The following is a 13338-nucleotide window of genomic DNA, read 5'->3' on the forward strand; positions in this document are numbered from 1 at the left end:
GCTTTCAAAGCCTCTACCTGCCATCAGCAGAAGGATTGATGCTATGGAGATAAGGGAAATGGTGAATCCCCTTGATCATTCACGTATGATGAATGTAGTTGGTGACAATTTCCTTTTACTTTCAACATCCCTTTCCTTTTCTCTGTCCAAGACGTCAGAGACAAGGGGCAAGAAAATAATAATTAAAAATTATTCTTACTTTAGTTGCCTGCTACATGTTACAATTAATCAAAGAAAATCCTAATAATGTTATTCATCCGCTACCAGATGGTAGCACTACCAAAAATAATGCAGAAAAGATGGAAGTATACAATATTCTATTCTATTTAGGAGGATGGTGAAATACTTTCACTGCAACAGTAACTAAGGATGATGATCCTCTGAGCCATGCAGTCCTTTGAAAAGCCAGTTTTAAACATTTTTCCTTTAATAAAGCACACTTGAAATAGTCAGCACTGTGTTATTATACCTCTAGGCAATGTTACATTAAAACAGACAAAACCACTGGAAAATATCTTTGCACCTGGCTATCAGCAAAAAATGTCCTTGGCTCTCTGTCAAGAAAAATGAATGGATTTAGAAATAGATATAAACAGTGTACAGTAGATTGGCTTTTGTTTCTGCATACTCTCACCTCATCCTTCATGAGCCTGTGATATTTTTATAAGCAAACTGAAGTGCCCTGAGAAATTCTCCAGGTTTACTCAGACTCTCTTCTTGGGGATGTTGCACATCTAACTTAAGAGACTCAAGACACAGCTGATCAATGCTGGAATGATGGCCCATACATTCCAGTTATGTACTTGTCTATTGAAATGTTTTGGGGGAAACAATAACTGAACTCCTTGTTTAGGAAGCAACTTTTTTTGAGGCTATGTCTTAAAGTAATAAAAAATAAAATAAACCCCCCCAACAAAACCCATCTGATTCTTCCAGAGCTCCTGTCAATGATTTAAACAGTCAAGTGAATAAGAGAGATTGAGGGTAAGCCTGTCATGAGGGAATTCCACACACTGCTTTGATTTCTCGGTGAAAGTGTTAAGCTATCCAGTGGTAGATCAAATGCCATTTTCTGGCAGGATGATAGAAATGATTTGTGGGGAATTTAAATGGGTCTGATTCTCCCTCGCCTTACCTCTTATGGACACACACAAGTTCTTCCACTGTCTTCTCCCTGAATAGTCAACTTCATCTGTCAGTACAAAATGGACATGAAGTACTACCAGCTCAAAATGCTGATGTTTTGCTCGTGTTCATTTTGTGCAGGCACAAATGATTTCATTGGGTGAAAGGCAATTCATAATTGGGTAAAATGGTGGAAACGGCTTACTACATTTTAAGTTCAGTTTGCATGGGTGTAAATGACTCCTCAAGGCACAAGGCAATGAAGAATCAAGTCCTTTAGGTCTGATTCCCAACTACACTGAGACCACTTTACACTATTTTGTCAGGGTATGTCTACACTAGAAAGTTAGTTCGAACTAACGGACGTTAGTTCGAACTAACTTTCCTATGCGCTACACTAGCGCTCCGTTAGTTCGAACTTAATTCGAACTAACGGAGCGCTTAGTTCGAACTAGGTAAACCTCATTTTACGAGGACTAACGCCTAGTTCGAACTAGCTAGTTCGAACTAAGGGCTGTGTAGCCCTTTAGTTCGAACTAGTGGGAGGCTAAGGCTTCCCAGGTTTCCCTGGTGGCCACTCTGGCCAACACCAGGGAAACTCTATTGCCCCCCTCCCGGCCCCGGAGCCCTTAAAGGGCCACGGGCTGGCTACTCACTTTGTGCCAGTTGCAAGGCTGCAAGCACCCGTGCCTGCACAGCCTGCACCTGCCACACAATGAGCCAGCCATCCGAGGGCTCCCAGCCCTCCACTGCTCCCCACGACCAGCCTGGCGGCTCCCAGGAGCCTGCCCGGGGGCGCAAAAGGCGGGCGCCCGCCTGGTCAAGTGCGGAGATCGTGGACCTCATCGAGGTTTGGGGGGAAGCCTCCAATGTCCACGATCTCCGCACTAGCCACCGGAATGCGGCCGTCTATGGACGCATGGCTGCCAGCCTGGCCGCCAGGGGCCACCAGCGCAGCCGGGAGCAGGTGCGCTGCAAGATTAAAGACTTGCGGCAGTCCTACTCCCGGGCCTGCCTGCCAGGGGCTGACCCGGAGGCCTGCCCCCACTTCCATGCCCTGGACCGCCTCCTGGGGGCTCATGCCGTCCCTGCCCCCCGGGACGTGATTGACCCCGGGGCAGAGGGACCGCTCCTGGACACCGAGGAGGAGCAAGAGGGCTCTGAGAGCCAGGAGCCTGCTGCCAGCCTTCCCAGGACCCGGGACCCCCGAGGCACCCCACAGAGCCGCTCGCCTGCATCATCAGAGGCCGGGGAGGCGTCCACCTGTGAGTACCCTCGTGTTCCCCTTATGTGTACGGGGGGCTGGGGCGAGAGGGAGCCCCGGGACCGTGCGCCTGGGCCTTGCCCACCACGGAGCAGCAGCTGGGGATCCTGCAGGGGCCCTGGCCTTGCAGAGGGGAGCTGGGTTTCACACACCTGGGCCCCTGGGGTAATTGACCGCTGGTCTTCTTGCACCACAGCTGCAGCACCGGGGACTGCAGGGCGCACCACACCGCCTGCAGCAGCCGCCCGCGCCCGGGCAAGCAGGACAGCCAGGAACCAGGAGGACTACCAGAGGCGGCATCTCCGGTTCCTGGACCGACAGCTCCGTCTCCAGGACCACTGGGTCCAGGAGGACCTCAGGCTGCGCCAGAGGAGTCTGGAGGCCCTGGAGGAGCAGGGCCGTGCCCTGCGAGGCCACCTCCAGAGCCTGCTAGACCGCTTTCCATTTCCTCCTCCCCCTGCTCCCCCTCTTGCTCCCCCTCTTGCTCCCCCTGCTCCCCCTCTTGCTCCCCCTCTTGCTCCCCCTGCTCCCCCTCTTGCTCCTCCTGCTCCCCCTCTTGCTCCTCCTGCTCCCCCTCTTGCTCCTCCTGCTCCTCCTGCTCCTCCTGCTTCCGCTCCTGCTTCCTCCACACCCCCTGTCCTCTCTGCCCCCCCCTCCACAACCATTCCCCACCGACGCCCCCGGACCCGCAGTGTGGCGAGACGGGAGAGGCACCCAGACTCCCACCCCTGAGCTTTCCTTTCCCTTCCTCCCTTCCCTCCCCTCCCCTTCCAGCTCCCTCGTCCCAGGTTTCCCCCTCCCTTCTCCCACCTTCATTCCTCCCTCCCCCACCCCAGTTCTGTGAAATAAACAGACGTTTTTGTTGGAAAAACAGGTGTCTTTATTTGACAGTAGGTAGGGAGGGGAAAGGGGAAGGGGGGGGTAGGGTGGAAGAAGGCCCCGGTGGGGCATGCAGGGAGAGGTCAGTCCTCCTCCTCCTCCACCTGGAAGCTCTCCCGCAGGGCTTCCCGGATCCGGATGGCCCCCCGCTGGGCTTCCCGGACGGCGGCGGTGCGGGGCTGACCGTAGTGTCCAGCCATGCGGTCAGCCTCAGCCATCCAGGCTGGCAAGAAAGCCTCCCCCTTCCGCTCACACAAATTGTGGAGCACACAACATGCCGCCACCACGGGAGGGATGTTGTGCTCGGCCAGGTCCAGACGGGTGAGGAGGCATCGAAAGCGGGCTTTCAGTCGCCCGAAGGCCCCCTCCACCACGATGCGGGCCCTGCTCAGCCTGTTATTGAAGGCCTGGCGGGAGGGATTGAGGTGTCCCGTGTAGGGCTTCATGAGCCAGGGCTGCAGTGGGTAGGCGGCATCCCCCACCAGGCAGACGGGCATGTCCACGTCCCCGACCCTGATGTGGCGGTCGGGGAAGAAGGTCCCGTCCTGCAGCCGCTGGCACACGGAGGAGTTCCGGTACACCCGGGCGTCGTGTGCTTTGCCGGACCAGCCCACATTTATGTCCGTCAACTGTCCCCGGTGGTCACATACGGCCTGCAGGATGACGGAGAAGTACCCCTTGCGGTTCACGTACCGGGACGCCTGGTGTTCCGGGGCACGGATGGGGATGTGCGTCCCGTCGATGGCCCCCCCGCAGTTGGGGAAGCCGAGGGCGCCGAATCCCCGGATGACGGCATCCGGGTTGGCGAGGCGGACCACCCTGCGGAGCAGCACCCGGTTGATGGCCTTGACCACCTGCGGAGAGAGACACAGCAAAGCGTCAATCAGTGGGGCGCCCGGGTGGCTGGGAGCGTGCGTGCCCTGGCAGTGCCCCGCGCCCCACTCCCGGAAGCAACCCCCCTGGCGGCGTGTAGTACGGCCGGGACAGCCCGACCCCTCCGGTGCGGGGCGCTTTCGCCTCCTCCCGCCCCCCCCTTTGTCCCTGGGGCGGCCCATCCCCTCCTCGCAGCCCCCCTCCCCCCCGGCTCGGTGGCCGACGAGCGCCGTACCTGCATGAGCACTGCTCCGACAGTGGATCTCCCCACGCCGAACTGGTTCCCGACGGATCGGTAGCTGTCCGGCGTGGAGAGCTTCCAGAGGGCGATGGCCACCCGCTTCTGGAGGGGGATGGCGGGCCTCATGCGAGTGTCCCTTCTTTGCAGGGCAGGGGCGAGCCACTCGCAGAGCTCCAGGAAGGTGTCCCTCCTCATCCTAAAGTTCTGGGTCCACTGTCGGTCGTCCCAGCGCTCCAGGACGATGCGGTCCCACCAGTCGCTGCTGGTGTCCAGACGCCAGATGCGGCGGGGCACACCGGTGCCGGGGCGCCGCCGCGGCTCCTCCACGGCCCCCAGGGCGGCCAGGCGGAGAGGCAGGGGGCTGACGTTCCCCAGGTGGTGCCAGGCAGCCTCGAGCCATTGCTGGCAGGCTTGCAGCAGCAAGTCCAGAACGTGCACCAGAAGGTGCAGGGCGAGCCGTGGCTCCATGTTGCCACCTGCGGCGGTCCCCCCCGAAGGGAAGCACCGACACAGACGGGCACAGAGACCGACGCTTTGCTGTCCCTCGGCGAGGTTGGCAAGCAAGCAGGAAAAGCTGAGAACCGGCTGTCCAGGGGGGGTCCCTTTAAGCACGAGCCTCAGATAGCCTCAGACAGCAGCCACACAAAGCAACTGCTGACCTGATGCCCTGCCAGAACCGGTTTCAGCTGCCCTTAAATGCCCCCTGCGTCCAATCAGTGTGGACGCGCTAGTTCGAACTAGCAAAACGCTAGTTCGAACTAGTTTTTAGTTCTAGATGCGCTAGTTCGAACTAGCTTAGTTCGAATTAGGTTAGTTCGAACTAGCGCTGTAGTGTAGACGTACCCTCAGTTCCTGAAAGTGAGTGTTACCCCCTGAAGCTTCAGTTCTTCAAAGGCATTCACTCAGTGGGATAGAGGGAACTGCTGGGTCCCAAGTTCAGGAGGCAGGAGACATACGGTTTGTTCCTGGCTCTACCACAGATTTCCTGTGATCTTGGACAAGTCACACTGTCTGTAATAGTAGGGACAAAAACACTTTCCCTGTCTTCTTAGGATGTTGTCAGACCAACTTCATTATTGTGTGTAAAGTCCATTGACTTCTTAAAACAACTGTCAGCTCTTTGGGGACAGGACTGTCATCATCCAGCCCTTAACACAGTGTATTGTTCTGATTGCCCAGTTAGGGTATGACTAGACTGCTTTGCTATTTCGGGTTACCAGAAGTATCCCAAAATAGCAATGCCGCATCCAAGGATCGTGTCCGCTACTTCAGAAAAATTTTCAAAATAGTGGACATGCTCTTTTGCCATCCATGTAAACCTGGTTCTACAAGGAATAAGGGATGGCTTGAAAGAGCACTTTATTTCTAAATTTGGCGCCATGTAGATGCGCCAAATTTCAAAATAGCCTCTTTCAAAATTAAATTAAAAAAAATTTCGCAATTTGCATGGCACAAATTGCGTATCTTTTTTTCTATTTTAGAGTGCAGTCTAGACGTAGCCTTAGACATCAAAACTGTATATTGTCCAGCAGCAAATCCTAACAATTGGAATTAAGTAAAGTCAAGATACCATACACAAAGATATAGGGCCAATTTTTCACTTGACTGCCTTACCTGAGTTCTCAAACTTTGAAGCACTTCTAAAAGTTGAAATTGACATCTGAGAAGCCAAGGGTGATTGCACTAGGGATGCCTGCAGTGCCAGATTAATACCCATCAGTGGAAATCATTTTGGAGTTGGAATATCCATAATATGGGCCTCTGTCATGCAGGGCCATTAATCGTCTCCTGCTTCACAGGCCTGTGACTCTGAGCAATGTGCAGGGCATAGTGGATGGATTAGCAGTAATGGGGTTCCCGCACTGCTGTGCGGTGATAGCACACATTTCCCTATTTTGGTCTCACCTTACCATTCTGAAAAAAGACAAAAATTACAGTATCTGGGTGGCGTTATAGGTGGGGAAAGTTGCATGAGGGAAACTTGACCTCTCCCTCTCTGTCCCTTTTGTAAACAACTCGTGTGTCCCCTGCAACATATTCCAAAACTACTCAAAAGGCATGAGGGCGCAGCATGGCACATGGCACACTGAGATACCCACCCATGGTGCACCGCACTTGGTGTTAACACATGCTCTCATAGTGAAACTGATGCCAGCAGCCAAGTACGCATGTGCTGAGGTGATATATTAACTGAGGCAGCCTTATACAGAAGTAACCTGCACCGGCCTCTGTCTACCACGTTATTTACTGTTAACATAATATTTGCTACCAATGGAGAGACAGCTTCCTTGACTTAGGGCCAGGTAGTAAGTGCACACACAGAAGAGCACTGCACAGGTCTGTGAATGGAAGCACTGTCTCACAAATGATTTCATGATCAATCATTAATAATTTGCCCCTGGGTCAACACATGTCTAGAGTCTGCCATGTTTTTGCTGGTCTAATGAAGAGACATTTAAGAAACGTGAGATATGGCCTAATGAAGATATGGCCTAATGAAGAGATTCAGAGATAGTTAAACCCAGATGCCTGTTATAGGCTGGGGTCCATGCTTGCGTACATGACACCTGCTGACTTTGAAGTCAGGAGAAAGGTGGCTCCATTTTATGTCCCCAATCAGCAGGAAACTCCTCCTTCTAAAAACAAGTGCTGTCTCCTTTTTTCCTCTCTGTCCCTCTAGAACAGAGTGGGCAATACTTTTTTGCCAGGGGCCACTTCAGAAATTTTTGAAGTGGGCCCAGGCTGCTCCGGAAGGGGCGGGGCCTCAAGAAGAAGGGGCGGGGCCTCAAGAAGAAGGGGCGGGCCCAAGATACTACACTGCTTCCCCACCCACAGACCATGATTGGTCCGAGGGTGATGGAGCATGTGAAGTCTATGCCCCCTCTCAGAGGTTCCCCCTAGGCGCCTGTGCCCCTGGCAGTGGGAGGAGATTTTGCACTTTCCCCCTTCTGCCCCCAGGACAATCAGGGCTTGAGGGCAGGGGAGCACGCAAAGGAGTGTGTGGTGCTTCTAAGCACTGTGTGTTCCTTGTAGGGTGGGTGCAGGGGGAGGAAACTTTGCGTGCTTCTCCCCATCCCCAGATCCTGATTGGCCTGGGGGCAGGGGACCATGTGAAGTTTCCTCCTGCACCATGTGCTCCTTGCAGGGCAGGGGTAGGGTGGAGAAAACTTTGCATGCTCCCTTCTGCCTCCAGGCCAATCAGGGGTTGGGGGTGGGGATGTGCACGAAGTCTCCTCCCACCCTGCCAGGAGCGTGTGGTGCATCTAAGCGCCACGTGCTCCTGGCAGGGCAAAGGAAACTTCATGTGCTTCCTCCTGCCCCCAGGCCCTAATTGGCTTGGGGGCAGGGAAGCAGCAGGGCCTCTGCAGGCTAGATCAACCGACTTGGGAGGCCAGCTCCGGCCCACGGAGGCCCTTTTGCCCACCGCTGCTCTAGAAATATTTTAGTCCAATGTTTTTCAATTAAAATAAAAGGCGTTTCCTCATCTCTGTCACCAAATGTCCCTATTTTCAGTTTTTACATGTTGTCAAGGCTGTTTATAGCTTGCCTGATGATTTGTTTTTATTATCATTATTATGATAAGAAAATTGCAGCAACAATTAGAAACATGCTGTAGGTGGGCTGCTTGTGTTTGCCACTTGTTTGCAAACAGCAGGGAGATGTGGGGGTAGCTTAGGGCTGTTGTGGTTTCCCTTTGGGGGCACAGTCACTCTCACCCTATGTAGCCTGGTATTACAAACGAAAACTGCACTGATTTAAAATGACAGTTCAGTGCTTGTGTCCATTTGATGTCATTTACACATTGGAATTGACATAAGCATGCCGGTGGAACAGATGGAGTTACATAGCCCGTCAAACCTGACCAGAAATGAGGCCGAAAAATGATGAAACAAGTTAGAGCTTTACAAAATGTTGGTACAGAACAGCACCCCACTCCCAACAGTGGCTCGCACTTAATCCATATCCAGGCTGTTCCACTCCTAACGAAACACAAGGCCCAGTCACATTACTCCTGCTTGGGCACTTCTAAAGAGCAGGAGGGTAAGTATATGTCCTGAGATTGCTGGACTCTCTGGTGGTCTAGGGGTGCACAGAAGTCTTATGAGGGTACATCACCTCATCTAGTTTTATAGCAGGCTACGTAAAAAGCACCACGAGTGAGGTCAGTAACAGCACGCTGCGCCACTTACGTATTTTTATGTCTGATTTTGTAAGCAAGTTGTTTTTAAGTGAGATGACACTTGGGCATGGGCAGCGCATAATGTAGGCAAAGGAAGGCTGTGCCTCCCCAAATAGCCATGGGTGGCCCCACTCATGCTTCACCCCTGGCCAGACCCCTGCTCCCTGCTAATCTCTAGGGAGCCTGCAGGGGCTGGAAGTGCCCAGTATTGGAGGAGCCCAGCACTGGGGCTGCACCATTCGTTGCTTTGGGGTGCCGAGCCCCAGGGGACATGGCACTGGGGCCAGGCTGCCCACTGGATGCTCCCGGGCAAGGTGGGGGGCTCCTGCAGGTGCTTTGGGGCTGAGAGGGAGAGTGAAGCAGCTTGGCCTGGCACTTGGGCTGGTGGCTTACCTGGGGGGAGGGCCTTCAGGACACTGGGACTAGTGGCTTATCTGGGGGGGAGGGAGCTTTCAGGGGCACGGGGGCCAGCAGTTTGGCCCAGCACTAGACCAGCCTGACACTTTGGGAGGCTGGCAGCTCAGCCAGGAGGACCTTCAGGTCAGGTGAGGGGCCAGCTAGCCAGAGGTCTTGCAGAGTAGCATGGCCCAGGGAGGCTGGAACATCCTAGCCACGGTGCTGGGTGGTGTGACTCAGGGAGGCCGGGACCAGCTGGCATGACTAGGGCTGGCCATCTGGTACTCTGTCAGCCATTGGCAGGAGAAGGAGAAAAGGGGGTGAAGAAGACCTCTTGGGCAGAAGGGGCAGGGCCAGTTGGCTAGCCTCCCTGAAGGGGAGGGAGATCACCCACCACCCATGAACTTGGGGTACACTAGACAAATCAGACTCCTGAAAGAGATACAGTAGTCTGGAAAGGTTAGTAGCACCTGAGCTAAGGCGTGTGTGTGTGTGTGTGTGTGTGTGTGTGTGCACGCGCGCGCGCGCAAGTGCGCTGCCAAGCCCCATTCAGGTCAATATAAGGTCTAATACTACAAGGCAGCAGTTCTCAAACTTCTCTGCACCCTGACTCTGTTCTGACAATGAAAATTACTACACAACCCCAGGAGAGGGGACCAAAGACTGAGCCCACTCAAGCCTCACAATCGTGGGGGAGAGGGAACCTGAATCCCCAAGAGCTTCTGAACTGAACGCGGGGCTTGCAATCTTAGCCCTGGAAAGTGGGACTTGGGCGTGGGCTTCTGACTTGTTGTGACCCCAGATCAAGACCAGCTTTGGCACCCCCATTAAAACTCACAGTTTGAGAACCCTTTCTACAAGGTAACAGTCAATCTACACTCTCACTGACGTCCATTGGGGGAAGTGGAAGATGCCCCATGCTTTGAAAGCTTACTCCCCCAAATCCTGGAAGGACTGCTGAAAGTAAGGAAGAACCGGGATGGTCAAATCAGTGCACTTATTTATATTGTGTTAACATAACCACTTCTCATTGCCTCTTCACAACCATTTACAATCCCCACTGTAATTACCTTTCAGGGTACCACCAGATGGACTTTTTGTGGGACTGCCCAGATTTTGACAAGGCAGTTCCATTTTCTCCACTGCTCCACTCACAAAAATAAATTCAGAGTAAAATATTTTTTCTCCTCCCAGTTCCAGTCACAGATTCCAACAGAAAAGCTCTTATAGGTGAAGGATCTGGCTACCCGCCATAGTGTTTTCTATATCATTCATCACATAGTAGCAAAGTAGGTAGAGTAAAATTTTCAAAATACCTAAGTGACTTAGGAACTGGCATTTAGGCTTCTATGTCACTTCAGTTTTTCTGAAAGATTTATCTGCAGTATCTAAGCAGCAGCTGGAATTCACTTAACAGTTGGGCAACTACAGTCTATGATACGCGCCCTTAATAAATAACACTTAAATGTAATGTGAGTTACTCCCAAAAGCTGCCATTATGCAACTTGAGTGCTAGGCTTCTAATATGTCAAAGCTTCCCAGTATACTGCAGGAACAGCAAGATGCTGCTGACATCTGTTGATATAATGGTGACCCAGCATGATGAAATGGTGCCACGTTAAATATTAACAACACTCCATCACCACACTGAAAAACAACACAATGTGATGTGACATCATTGTCTTTTTGGGACCTTATTTAACTTATTCAGCAAAAGCCTGACCTGACTGAAATGACAGGAAATTTTGCCACTGACTTAAAGCAAGGTTTCATCCATTGTGTCTGCCAGGCCCACTTAAATGATTCCCACACTCCATTGGTGTGAGCAAAATCACAAATCCATGTGAGGAATAACTAGCAGGGCCATATTTCCCTCATAGACCAACCGCCAGTCTATTGGTGGAGCAATATGTTGTCATGTGCTGGATATTGCCAAGCCTAGCTCTTTGCGTCTGGGACCCTGTGCTAAGAAGATACATAGAGGACGGGAAGGAAGCATCTTCCATCACTCTGCAGGTTTCCTTCTGCTAATGTGGCCTTTATGGGCTATAGAATGTGTCAAGGTACGCTCTCCTCATCCAGGACAATGGCATAATGCAGAGCCTCAAGTGGAGGGTGATTAGATCAGCTTTGAAGCTTCAAGGAGGCTTAAGAAACAAATGCAATGGAGAAGTAAAATAAATTAAACTTCTTAACTATGCTAACTAGATCTTACCCTTTGAAACTCAGGGATATCACTGGCAGATGGCAATTGATATATAATCTACTGAGTTCTGTCCTTGGTTTGGAAATAGAAGGAAAATCCTGAGTCAACTAATGAAACCCTGTTAGCCTTTTACGAGAATTTGATTCCTCGTCCTTGTCCATTGAAGGGTACTGAAGTGTCTCTGGGTTTCCAAGGCATTTGGATGACTCTCTCTTGTCTTTTAGCAGAAGCATTTCTTCCTTTTTTCTAGCACTAAAGGCAGGGGTTTCCATTTCTAGGAAATTTTTCAGAGTCCCTAGAGCCTGGATGAAGCAGAGCCAAAGAATGAAACTGGGGTCTTTCAGGTGTCAAGCAGTATTTTCATGGCTCTTTAGACAAAGATCCATACTCAGAGGTAAGCAATGTTAATTGCAACTACTATTTGTTTAGTAACAACTGTGATATTTAAGATTACAAATTGTCCATCATTACCCTTGTTTACAACATGCCCGTAGCTTTAATTGTGCAGTCACATGGATTTGTGCATTTAGTATGTATGTAATTGGAACTCAGATATTGTGGGCCATGCTCGAATGAGCAGAGTAAGGGCCAATTAAATGCCTCCAATATGTATGTGTCATCTTTTGTCAAGGGCTTTTGCCTTCCTTTTCCTGATTTTTTTCCCCCTTATTCCTACCAGCAGTAGTAGTAAAATGAAGAAGCCCATCTATAGCTCCCAACTTTGAACACTGTTTGCAAATGTGTTTGCAACAAGAGTGTCCACCAAAGGCACAGAGTCACGGTTTGTGCTTCACTTGCACAAGCTCAAAATACAGCTGCAAACAAAACAGGGTGACCATTAGGGACGTGAAATGCACCAGAATCATTGCCCTTAAGGCTCTTTTTTTGTGACACCTGCTCAAGGCTTATTAAAACAATGTCTGTTTTTTTTCAGGTCTTATCACTGCAGAACCACTTAAGGATGCTGAGCCTATTGTAGCCACATCCTCTCAAATTCAAATCCATGAGCCTCTGAGAAATGGTGGGGTCAAGAGAGCTGCTGATACTAGCACGTGTTCCCTTGCTCAGATAGTCCTGCCACTGGAAAGGCCCAGGGCTTTGGATTTAGTGAGAAGATAATGATTACAGAGTGTGTCTAGAAGGGGATTTGATGCTAGCATCCTTAAAAATCATTGAAGGCTATTAGATAGCTATGGGCATAGTTTTAATTCAAGTCTGACTCAAATCTGGTTTAGACAGAAAATGAGGCTCTCAGTCAATGCTAAAGCAGGACAGCAAATGCTGAATTTTGATCTTGAGGCACACTGCATACCTCCCAGAGGGTACCAAGTGCTCATTCACTTTAGTTGTCATCGAGGGTGGGTGGGTTTGGAACCAGCTCTTGTAGCCCTACTTGCACGTGGTCTTGCTTTCAATCCAAACACATTAACTAAAGTATCTCAGCCGGGCCACAGTCCAGGCGTTCCTTCAATGAACACAAGGTTGGCCAGGGAGTAAGTCATTTTTACCCAACATAGATGGCTTTGGGAAACCCCCACATTAAGATGACTCTTACCTCTTTCTGATGATACTTTATTGCTACCTTTAGCTTTGCCAAATCATGACATTTTTGGGGATCCAGCTCCTCGCTCTGATCATCCCTGTGGTTGAGAATGATCTCCAGTTCCCTGGAGCTCCGGGCCTGGTCCAAAAGGTCCTTAGCAAAACGTTTGCACTGCTGGGAAAGCTCTTCATATTCAGCCTTGAACTCATTCTCCACTTTGCTGAGCTCCTTCAGTTCCCAGCCCAGCCGGAAGGCTGTCAGAATAGGGTCCTCACTTGATAAGGCAATCAACGAAGGGCTGGCTAAGGCTTTGTAGATATTCAGCCTTGACCGGGAATGCCTCAGGCTGTCCACCTCAGAACTGGAAACACATTCCACACAGTTACATCTGATCTGGTGTGGGCGCGGTATTGTTACCCGTCTTTGGACAAGCAGTTTGATGATTTCATAGTTGTTGGTGTGGGCCGCCAACATTATTGGGGTGATGTCAGGGGTGAATTCTGAAAACTGGGTGTCCATCATCAAGGTAGGGACCTACACATAACAAATAAATAATAATAATAATAATAATACTCTCAGTCAAGGAAGTAGGAAATAGTAATTCATCTTGTATACAGTTACACTAAATATG

General features: G+C 51.0%; 1 protein-coding gene across 1 annotated transcript in view; it reads right to left on the minus strand.

Annotated features, from left to right (window-relative positions):
* TRPC5 (transient receptor potential cation channel subfamily C member 5) overlaps positions 1–13338 on the minus strand; it is a 113112-nt gene that overhangs the window by 67161 nt on the left and 32613 nt on the right. Inside the window, exon 2 of the mRNA XM_075940904.2 lies at positions 12720–13241. Within this exon, the coding sequence (XP_075797019.1) occupies positions 12720–13241 (522 nt within the window). The remainder of the gene's footprint in view (positions 1–12719; positions 13242–13338) is intronic.

This window comes from Pelodiscus sinensis, chromosome 13 (genome assembly GCF_052426305.1).
Source record: "Pelodiscus sinensis isolate ZL-2025 chromosome 13, ASM5242630v1, whole genome shotgun sequence".
NCBI classification, from domain to species: Eukaryota; Metazoa; Chordata; order Testudines; family Trionychidae; genus Pelodiscus; species Pelodiscus sinensis.